Source organism: Etheostoma spectabile, chromosome 21 (assembly GCF_008692095.1).
Source record: "Etheostoma spectabile isolate EspeVRDwgs_2016 chromosome 21, UIUC_Espe_1.0, whole genome shotgun sequence".
NCBI lineage: Eukaryota > Metazoa > Chordata > Actinopteri > Perciformes > Percidae > Etheostoma > Etheostoma spectabile.
This window is the reverse complement of record NC_045753.1, coordinates 10727676-10739410: the sequence shown is the minus strand read 5'-3', so window position 1 is coordinate 10739410 and position 11735 is coordinate 10727676. Positions and strand designations below refer to the sequence as shown.

The 11735-nt window shown below is 43.5% G+C and overlaps 1 protein-coding gene across 1 annotated transcript in view; it reads left to right on the top strand.

Annotated features, from left to right (window-relative positions):
* Nucleotides 1–10560, top strand: part of LOC116671599 (parvalbumin-like EF-hand-containing protein) — an 11328-nt gene extending 768 nt beyond the window's left edge. Inside the window, exons 2-5 of the mRNA XM_032502948.1 lie at nt 6581–6707; nt 6819–6954; nt 8339–8454; nt 10144–10560. Of these exons, the coding sequence (XP_032358839.1) occupies nt 6581–6707; nt 6819–6954; nt 8339–8454; nt 10144–10187 (423 nt within the window). The 3' untranslated portion in view covers nt 10188–10560. The remainder of the gene's footprint in view (nt 1–6580; nt 6708–6818; nt 6955–8338; nt 8455–10143) is intronic.
* The last annotated feature ends 1175 nt before the right edge of the window (nt 10561–11735 follow it).

The window sequence follows — 11735 nt, the reverse complement described above, 5'->3', positions numbered from 1 at the left end:
GGGGGGGAGCTGGAAGGACGCAGTTTACGTTTTACATATACAGCTTCCTATTTTTGGACATTGGATATCTCTGACAGGTACATTCATCCTGAATCTTTTCACTCTTCCTCCACCTCCTCCTCCTCTTGTTTTACGGTCTCGTCACGTCATATTCCACTCTCTGATACATGCCTGCCGTTTCCCTGGAAACAGAAAGGAAAGGATCAGGAGGATTTCTGGGGTGAGCAGAGGAGATTTAGCTTTCTAGTCACTTTCGCATCTGTCATCAAGTGTTATGAACATTTACTACAGTTCTTCACAATATATTTTATCAGCTAGTTCATGCCACAGAGCTACTCAGACCTGCTCCCCCGCAGAGGAGCGTCATGCAGATCAGATCACATGGACTGTTTTCGGCATATCGGCACCCCCTGGCTCACTGGGTAGGGTGTGTGCCGTTTAGGCTCAATCCTGATCGCAGGAACATCTTCCTCTTTCTGTCCAAATAAAATGCCTGAAGACAACGTGCTATCATGACATTCTTAAGCCAAGTGGAGCGTCATCTGGACGCATTTTGTACGTGTTATTGCCGTCTTGACGTGTTATCGTGAGAAGAAAGCAGTTGAGTTTAGGAAATGGAGAACCGGTTGGGTGTAGGAAAATAAAAATGGGGTTGACTTTACACAAAGAAAGAGCGAGGGAACGCCACATGCAGGACAGGATCCCCGCTCTCCTGGGTGTTTTACCCATCCACCACCCCGGCCAACCTCCCTGCACGGATTGTCACCCTTTCATACTACTCCCCACGGCATAAAATGTAAAAAGTGAGGGTGTACCTGATGAGCAGGTGGCACCTTGTATGGCAGCCTCGGCCACAGTGTGGGAATGTGTGTGAATGGTTCCTGTACTACGCTTTGAGTAGTCGCTAAGACTAGAAAAGCTGTATAAATACAGTAAAGTACATTTTACATTTCCATTCCATACTATTTTGTGTTGCATTTTGTAGGAAAGGAGAATCACACCTGGAGTGGAAATCAGCAGAGGTCCCATGAGACCATATTATCACGAAACTTATGTCACAATACTATTTTATTATTGCGATTTTTGAACATATTGCTAAATTCTGCAATCTGTTGCAATTTCTCACCTTGTTTCCAACTTCAAAAGATGTCCCCAAGGGAAAGCTCTGTTAACATTTGTTTTCTCTAAAACGCTAAATAACTTACGTTTATTTAGTACCAAAAACTTTAACTCTACTTACGCAATTTTTGTTCGTACATTAAAAGATTGATACTTAGGGTCGTGTATCGATACAGAGCTGCCGCGGAAATTAATCAAATTTATCGCATCTTTTTCCCCCAACCTTAAATTACACTGGAGGAATATGAACAGCTGTCCGGGCAGATCGTCTCCATCCTCACCCCACATTTTAGAGCTTTCACCGGGGGGGGGGGGCACTGAGCAGGCTTCAAGCCCAGCTTTAACAGCTCCCTGCGGAGCCTTGCTCTCTCTGCAACAGGGCAGCTGCCCATGCTGAGTAACTCCTCTCTGGTTCCACCGGGGGGGGGGGGGGGGGGGGGGAGAGAAAGCAGCAGCAGCTCGGCCTGGATCCCTCCGCCGAGCCCATAACTCCCATGCTTTAATCTCTATTTACATATTGGCTTTTACTCTGTTCACTGAGAGCATTTTTTACGATTGTGTGGCTTTGTGAAAACCTGTCAGAGCAGTGCCAGAGACATTTGAAATTGCTTTGTGGTCAGTATGAAAACAATGCTGCGTTTAATGGCTCCTGAGGAAGGAGCTGTCCTTTGAGACGTTTAAAGGCTCTGTAGACTTGCCAAAAAGTTGATGTTCTGAAAATAGGCGGACTGTGTTGCTCCATCCATTTGCAAAAAAAAAAAAGACACTTGAGAATTGCTAAACTTAATTTACCTTATTTACATTTATACAGGCTCGTTGTTCCAGTATATTATAATGCTATAAGGTCGGCATCTTCAACGTTTTTTTAAGCTAAGGACCTGTTAGGGACCCCCTAATTACTGCAATGTTGAGTTCAAAATAAAAAGCCAATAATACAATAATGTGCATGGTGGCCTAAGGCCTTTACACACGGGTACAGCCACTTGTTCATTTGTTGAATTATATCTGAATCTACATGTCTTTGATTTCAAGCTGAGAGCTCTGCAGTCTGTCTCTTGTCTCCTGAGTTTCCATTACATGGAGCCAATGTTAAGATTGTAACCTTTGGACTTTGGAAGCAATCATTTCAAGTACTGGGGAATTTTGCAGGTTTTTGCCAATTTCCTACAAATCCTATTTGTTTAAGGGTACAGTGAACCATTGAGCAAACCAATGTGAAATGTAGTTTTCCTCACCTTCCAGCCAGCCACCGGCCTCCATTCATGGCTGTCCAGTTTAGAATCAAACAACAAAGTCGCCTGCAATGTTTGGTGTGAAATACAAACTCCTCCTTCTTCTTCTTCTTCTTCTTCAACCAGCTATTTGGCGCATTACCGCCCCCATCTGGACTGGAGGGTGTAACAAGAAGCAAACCTACACTTCCTCAAATTCTCTTTAATAACCCAGTTATCTTCAAAAAAGAAAATGAAAAACCAAAAACAAATTTCACCATAATCTCTTTGCAGTAAATCATGTAAATTTAATGTGAAATCAACCGTTGTCTGGCTTGAAGGTGTTTAGGACAATACATAACAACGTGCTCCATGTTCTTCTGACTATTGCAATATTCACAAATATCATCAACATGCTATTTCATCATAAAGCAAGTTTCATTTAATCCGGTCTCATTCTGGACACCACATCTTCATATTCCATCGTAATCCTGTCCTTCCTACTTTTCCTTGAATACAAGTGCCTCCCAGATTGGTCATCATCCCGCAAAAAATGCAAACTCCTGGAAAACTTCCTGGAAGTGGATCTGCATCGGTGACATCATCCTGCACTGATTGGTTTGGGACATTAAAGCTAACCAATGATGCCATGACCAACTCTTATGTGGCCCCGCCCTCCATCCGCTACTGTCCAATTAAACAGCCTCTCTCTCTTTCTCTCCTACACTGACATTCTATTGGTTTACACTTCTCAAAGGCGCCATTTTGTCCGGTCCCAGAAGGAAATAAGAAAATAAAAGCTTTACTATAAAAATTCATGGAAAAAAAGATCCTGTAAGTCATTAGAATGAGAAACTTTCTAAAACTAGTGGCATCATGTCTTTTACTAATGAGAGAAGTATTTCAAAATAATGACTTAACATCTCAAAATAATGATAGTTTTTCAAAATAAGATAGTATCATTTTTTAGTATCAGTAGTGAGATAGTATCATTATTTTGAGAAAGTTTCTTCATCACATTGGCGGAAATGGGCGTCCACTGAATTTGATTTGCATGCTGACAGATTTTGGGGTTTTAAGTGACCACCCAGGGACAGTAAGATCGGGCTGAAACCACACATTGATAAATTGAAAGCCTACTGCGTTGGCGCGGTCGTTCATTGGAGCGATGTGTCAACACGGCCGCCATATTGGTCTGGAGGAATCGCGCCTACATTTATTAAAGCAGGAGATCTATCCACCAATGCAATCATCATCTCTTGCTGAAGTTTCACTGATTCTCTTTGTTACAAATGCCAGACATGTATTTATGATAGAAGTTAATGGTTGAAACAAAAATGCATGTTTTAAAATTAAACCATATCCCATTTTGTGTACTGTAGATTGTAACAATTTGCTGCTTTAAGCCTGTAAAAAATCCTTCTGTATGCTGTTGGTTCTCCCTGTGCATAGTTGGACTATTTTTAATTCAATTCAATTGTGTCAAATAACAACAGGAGTCATCTCAGGACACTTAACATATAGAGTAGGTCTAGACCACACTCTTTAGTTTACAAAGACCCCAAAATTCCAGGAATTCCCAAGCATTGGCGAGGAAAAACGTCCTTTTTACAGGACAGAACCAGGCTCCCCTTGGACGATCTGCCGGTTGGGAAACAGAGACACAGACACAGATATACAGAAATATGATTCATAAGAATTAGAGCAGTTTGCATGACGTGCCGTGGCACTTATAGTAATAATAAAGACAAAAGAAACATGACTGGTTGCACAGCAGTGCAGTGTGTCTTGCAGGGATAACCACCATGTGCATGGGTCGTCATATCTTCACACACAGCACACAGGCGTGTTACACAGTATACAGTTTTGCGTGTTCACACATCATTAGGAGGTTGTCTAATCCAACCCCCTAATGTGCGTCTGTTTAATGTGACACCTCAGCTGAATGGGTCTTTATGGAGTCAATTTTAATTAAGCTGCCAGGTTTGTTAGAGGAGACCTCAAACACCCAATTCAGTGATCTTAAAGGGATTAATTACACTTTGCTTTGTGCCAAATGTTTTTTTTAAGGGCGGTGAGACTGTCAGGAAAGGAAAGATTTTGGGTAGATGAATTCTCCATCCTCCGGTGAAGTGTACCCATCACAAATTCGTTATCCGTCTGCACAGGAAAAGAGAATATCGAACCTTTAGATCAATGGCATCACAGCGATTTGACTCATGGGTTTCAGCGAAGTGTGTCCCAACAAACCATTTGTCAATAAAAGTCCCGAGTCACTGACACAGTTCACTTGATGTCAAAAGCTAAGGATGTACACAAGGCCGTTGTAGTGTGTGTGCCAACAAGTGTGTATCACCCCCCCCCCCCCCCCCCCCCCCCCCCCAGGAAAGCATGTTGATGGATAATCACAGACTGGAATATGTCAACTTTTACTCAATACTATTTCAAAACCATTTGATTTTTTTTCAAATGCTATAAAATTGAGTAAAACGTCCCAAAATTAATGAAAGTAGAGATTGTACTTGCTAAAGACCGTTGTGTGGAATCAATCATGTTACTTGGGGTAATTACACTTGGGTAGTTAAACAGAAAACTGGTCAATTTGACCCGAGGACAACATGAGGGTTAAGTCTCAGTGCACTGAACATTATGAATAACTCCCAGTAGCCGCGCGCCGGCTGCCCTCCAGTTCAACCCCATTAACAGGCCTCATGTGGGGTCTTGTCCCAGTGCCGGTCTGCAGCAGCAGGAGCCAAGGCTTTAATGGGAAACGGCTCCGCCGGGGAGACAGGTGCAAGGCCACTGGTGGCTGCGTCCTTCCCGTATATAAGAGACGGAGAAAGTGGTGGGGGGGGGAGGTCAGCTGGACTGTTCCAGTAAACCTTGAATCTGGTGAGTACTGGACAGGATATGTTGGAAAGGGGGATATGGATCTGGTCAATGGTCTACAACTGGTAATGATTTCCAATGCTTTCAGAGCTGATTGGCCTGAAGTAAGACTTGTTTTCTCTTTTGATATCATGATCGCTAATTCAATCAGGAGGGACTTCACTGAAGAGTGAAATGTGTTTAATCCACATGGTGCATGAAAGGTTGATATGGTAGACTCTTTGGCGATTAGACTCCGTCGCAACGTTAAATTACAAGGCGTATAGAAGCTGTGGGAATACTGAAATGTCCACCGGATGGAGTCTAGACACTGGTGGAGGGGATGAAGGAAGCCTGAAGGTCTGGGTGGATGTGATGTGGGGCTTCTGATGGAGGAACACTGGGTGCTGGGATTGATGAGAACTGGAGGTGAATCGTGGGGGAGCTTCGTTTTGTTAAAGTTGGAAACAAGCTGTGGACTTTTCTCTCTTTTGAACTAGACAGAAAGCAGGATGGTGGGCGCCTGGGTGGCTCACCTGCTGGAGCACATGCCCATGTGTAGGGGTGTAGCTCCTCGGTACGGCGTACGTGGGTTTGACTCCGACCTGCGGACCTTTGCTGCACGTCGTTCCCCCTCCCTCTCGACTTTCGTGTCTTCAGCTTGAAAAATCATCTTAAAAAAGAAAGTGTTTGATGTTTGGTAAGGCAAGGCAAGGCAGCTTTTCATTGTATCGCACACACAACAGGGCAACAGGGCAATTCAAAGTGCTTTAACAGATAAAACACGAGAATAAAAGTTCTAGTGCAGTATCTTGGTGTGTCTGTGTAGAGCCTCTGGCCGCGTTCATCTTGATCCGAGTGATGGTGTGAAATCGGTAGAAGAGCAGAGGAGGAATGATGAAACAACCGGTGGAAACGCAGCAATGCTCTGCTTTATGTTGAGTCACTGCAGTTCTTCAGTCTCTGCTGCATTCTGCATGCTGTCTACGCAACTAATTCCTTTAAAGGTAACCTGCATAAATGCATATCCCCATTTATGTCTCGGATACTCGTACACTGAAAAGTGTCCTCTGAGACCAGCGTTAACAGACATCATTCAACCTCCTGTTGACCTCTGGTTGTATTTGATCCATTTTTTAAAGTTTCTATAGCAGAAATATGGGTTCAAAATAACACGGATGGTTCCATACAACGCTCTTCACTAGTAAAGATCACCACTTTCATTGAATTTGGGGTGTCATGTTGACACAGTTGTAATGTACCCCGACAGCATTCTACTGTAAACATCATGTACAGCAGTGTTACTATGAATACTAAAGGAAATATCTGGAGATTTCAGACATTATTTACTGTGTGTTTATTCCTCTCCTGCTGGTCTCCAGCCCAGGTCCCACGTGGAGAACATGGAGGACGACTTCCTGCCGCAGGTGAAGAAAGTAGCTGTGGCCATGGGCGTGTCCCTCACAGAGCAGGACGTGGACCGCATGCCACGGGAGATGAGAACGCAAGGTGACAATCTGTCTGTTTCAGTGTGTGTGTGTGTGGATTTGATGAACGAGGGGGCGTCAGTCATGCCGATGATTTCACCATCCTGAGGTCATCTTTTGTGACTCTCTGCAGGGAACTTCAACTACAGCAGGTTTCTGGAGTACATGAGGCAGTTCGAGACCGCGGAGCAAAGAGAGGAGGCCATCAAGAAGGCCTTCATGATGCTCGACAAAGACGGCAGTGGCTACATAGAGTGGAACGAGATCAAGTAGGAGCCCTGCTCTCATCCTGGGGCGATTCCAGGAGGGGTGGCACAAGGGGAACCAATAGTCATGGGGGGTAAGGGAGGAGGGGAGGGAGGATTCAGCATAGAACATCTGCTTAGAAATATGGGAAATATTGCATAGGATAGAAAAACCATGTAATTCTCAGAATCAGAATCAGCTTTATTTGCCAGGTATGAGGACACATCCGAGGAATTTTGCTTTGGATCATCATCATTGCTCACAGTGTGCTTACACATCAACAAATCAAACAATATATACACACTAATATATACACACTGTAACAGAAACTATATAGACAGGTTAAGGAAATAGTGCAATGAAGAGTGCAACGTATGCAGGAGTAAATTATAATAGTTATAATTTTAATTGTGGAGCATAGTGCAAAGGGTGCTGGAACAAATAATATTACAATGTGAACAGTATGAACAGCTCTGAAATAGAAAATGAGAATAATGAATAAATAATAAATAATAAATGAAACCAGTAAACTGGTGCTGGTTACATAACATTCCCAATTAATTTAACTTGTTTTCATTTTAACAAATGAGAATAAAATACACATTTTCTATAGGCTCAGTTTGCTCAGTTAAAAACACAGTTCCATGGTACAGGAAATTTGGATTGTCACCATGGAAACATATTGACCATATGACCATAATTGGTCATTTGTGACGAGGGCTGGGAAGATTGGCAGCCAAGGGGCAGTACTCTGATCCAATGGAAATCACAGTTTGACATCACTCGGGACACACACACACACACACACACACAAACACACACACACACACACACACACACACACACACACACACAATGCTAACAAGGGGGGTTGGTGCCCTCCCATGCCCCCCTTCTAGCCCGCCCCTGCTCTTATCTTAAGGATGTTGATATTACAATTTTTTGTTATTTTTAGCTTCCCTGAAAACTGAAGATGTAAATATTTAAAAACATGTCACAGATATTAAACATTTCATTTTGGAAAAAGGCTCAGAAATTCCCTAAAACAATTGGTCTCTTTGTCAAACAAGTGTCGACAAAAGGGTCAAAAAGAGCGTTAAAAACATCAAAAAAAAGAGTTGAAATCTTAAGAAATGGTTGAAATCAAACCCCAGTATTGTTGGGTAGTTTAATTTATAGTAAAATCTTAATGTGTAAAGTAACTAGTAACCAAAGCTGTCAGATGAAAGTAGTGGAGTAAAAAGTAGAATATTTCTCTCTGAGATGTAGCAGAGTAGAAGTAGAAAGTGGCAGGAAAAGAAAAGACTCAAGTAAAGTACAAGTACCTCCACATTTAAGTGCAGTACTAGAGTAAATGTACTGAGTTACATTCCACCAGTGATAGTTCCTCCTTCTACCTGATCACAGGTACATTCTGTCCACAGTCCCGGCTGCCCCCCCGTCCGCCCCCCTCTCCGATGAGGAGGCGGAGGCCCTGGTCCAGGCTGTGGACTCTGATGGAGACGGACGCATCGACTACAGAGGTGAGGGCGCCCTCTGGTGCTCGGCCCCCCGTCTCCACTGGGCTCGGCGGGCAGAGCTCAGCAGATACAGGCAGCACATAGAAAACGCTGATTTAACACGTTTAAAGAAGATGTGGGATCAGCTGATCAGCTCAGCATGGGGCAGTGCCTCTGGCATCATCATCATCATGAATGAAAAGCCGACAGAGAGCATTCATTTTGTAAGAAACATTTGCAAAAATATCTCTCTGGCCCAAATGGAGCTGAGTCTTCTGCAGGCTTTCTATACCACGCTAGAATGGCTTGAAACAAGGTAACCACGATAACCAAGTTACAGACTCCATGGTAGGACATCAGACATTACCACAAAGTCATGAGATACGTGGTGCAGGGCACCTTTAAAGTATTAAAAGTACTCAATGTCGAAAAATCCTCACATTTTAGCAACTGGAAAAAAAACTGTTCAGCTGGACTTGTAGGCCGTTATATTGTTTGTTTAGTTTAATCTATAATTAAATACCATATTTTATAAACTCCATGTGTTGTGTTCAAAAACATTAATGTATAAAGTAACTAAAGCTGTCAGATGAATGTAGTGGTACAACATTTCTCTCTGAAACGTAGCAGAGTCGAAGTAGGAAGTGGCATAAAAAGAAAAGACTCAAGTAAAGTATCTCAACATTTGTACTAAAGTACAGTACTGGAGTAAATGTACTTAGTTACATTCCACCACTGTTGGGAAGGAACTTGTTTTTCTGAAACATTATGTCCAAAAAGTACGTTCAAAAGTAGTTTAGGTCTCACAGACAACCGCAGATTGGACAGAAGTCTAGCTAGCTGTTGGATTTACCCTGCAGAGATCTGAGGACCAGGTAACCATAGTCCTCAGATTGGACAGATAGTCAGCTAGCTGTCTGGATTTACCTGCAGAGATTGAGGACCAGGTAACCATAGTCCTCAGATTGGACAGATAGTCTAGCTAGCTGTCTGGATTTACCCTGCGAGACTGAGGACCAGGTAACCATAGTCCTCAGATTGGACGATAGTCTAGCTGCTGTCTGATTTACCCTGCAGAGATCTGAGGACCAGGTAACCATAGTCCTAGATTGGACAGATAGTCTAGCTAGCTGTCTGGATTTACCCTGCAGAGATCTGAGGACCAGGTAACCATAGTCCTCAGATTGGACAGATAGTCTAGCTAGCTGTCTGGATTTACCCTGCAGAGATCTGAGGACCAGGTAACCATAGTCCTCAGATTGGACAGATAGTTAGTAGCTGTCGGATTTACCTGCAGAGATCTGAGGACCAGGTAACCATAGTCCTCAGATTGGACAGATAGTCTAGCTAGCTGTCTGGATTTACCCTGCAGAGATCTGAGGACCAGGTAACCATAGTCCTCAGATGGACAGATGTCTAGCTAGCTGTCTGGATTTACCCTGCAGAGACCTGAGGACAGGTAACCATAGTCTCAGATTGGACAGATAGTCTAGCTAGCTGTCTGGATTTACCCTGCAGAGACCTGAGGACCAGGTAACCACAGTTACGAGAGAAGGTTAACTAACATCCGGCCGAGAGTCACCACATCTGGTGGAATTTCCAGCGGCATTTGAACAATCGTTGTTGATATAGACCATGAAGATGATAAAGGCCCAATTGAAAGTGCAGCTTCATTAAGTTCCTGGTTTCTGTGTGTCCCTACATGCCTCGCAGAGTTTTCAGACATGGTGAAGATGGAGAAGAAACCGAGAAAGTAGAGATCACGTGGCTAATCCGAACTACCGAGAAGAAACGAGGAGAGGACGAGCTACCCTCCTTGAAGAATGCTCCTTTTCCTTCTGTAGATCGACACTTGAGAGATTTTGAGGACTGTTATCACTTTGCTAAATGAAAAAGAGCAAAAGTTCAAGTTAAAAACATGATCGCTGTATTGGCTCACTGCCAAAAAACACGTAACTTTGGTCTGAGTTTGTTTGTCTGCTAAAAATAAAAGTAATGGGTGCAAGCACACTGTACTGCATGCATCACCAAGACGCCACCCGGGTTTTAAACAGAACTATAAATAGAAATTCAGCAATTAGTCTTCACCTTTCTGTCTGTGCATAATGTAATTCTGCCAAATAATACATCACATTCATTATTAATTTCACTTGTTTTAATTTTAAACAAACTGGATATCTGAATCAATCGATCATTGTTGAAAGAACTTGTGTGTGACAAAAAACTTTGAATGTACTTTTACGACATTTTAAATGTCAATGAAAGGGACTAAAATGTGAAAAAAATGCCAAACAAAGTGACAAAAATGTCAAAAAACTGACAAATCTTTAAAAAAAGTAAAACAAAAAAGTTGACAAATGTTGAAAAAGTGACAAAAACAAAGGGGGAAAGACACAAAAGGGTTGAAAAGACGACCAAAAGGTTGATAAAAGGTTTCTCATTTGAACGTTTGACTCAGAACGTGCAGGTCGGCGGGAAGACAACGCGACGGTTAAAGGGACTTCCGTAGATTTCAGAGCATTTGCAGGCGGGCTCAGGTGCCCTGGTCTCCATTCAACCCCGGTCTTCGGTTTCAGATCCAGAATCGGACAAAGGTCTTTGCCAATCATCGTGACTGAGTTCAGTGTCAGAAGAGTCTGAAGCCCTTTCATCATCAGGACTTAGTTGTGATTCAGTATCTGGTTCTGGGTTCCTGGCTGGCTCTGATCCTCCACAGTCCTCTCTATCGGGATCTGCGTAGCGGAGCAGCCGGCTGGACGCTCGTCCCCTCTGTTGTCCTCAGTTGGACTTTGACGGAGCTATGGAGACCGATCTTCATCTTTAATCTTCACAGGAACAGGAGGGTAAGGGAGGCGGGGGATCTCGGTCTCCTCTGGCCCGTTAAGCTGCCCTCCCTCCGGACTGATCCAGACTTTCTCCTGCTCCTCTTTTATGTGGAGGGGGTCTGTGTCCTCCTGGTCCAGACCGGGGCTCCACTCAGGGGGAAAATGGGTTTTAATTACCAACAGCTGCTGGACCTGTGCAGGGAGCACCTCATGGACAACTGGGACTTCATATTTTTGTCTCTGGGGACTTTACTTTCTATGAGTGTGTTCATTTCATCTTATATTCTGCAAAAAGGAAATGTTGGTTCCCAATTTTGAGGAACGTAGAAACATTTTAGGGTTAAAATCTGACTAACGGGGGACCCCTAGCTCCCCCAGTAAGAGCATGCGCCCCATGTAGACCGAGTCCTTTGCAGCGGGTTTGAGTCCGACCCGGGGCCCTTTGCTGCGTGTCATCCTGTCTCTCCATCACCTTTCCTG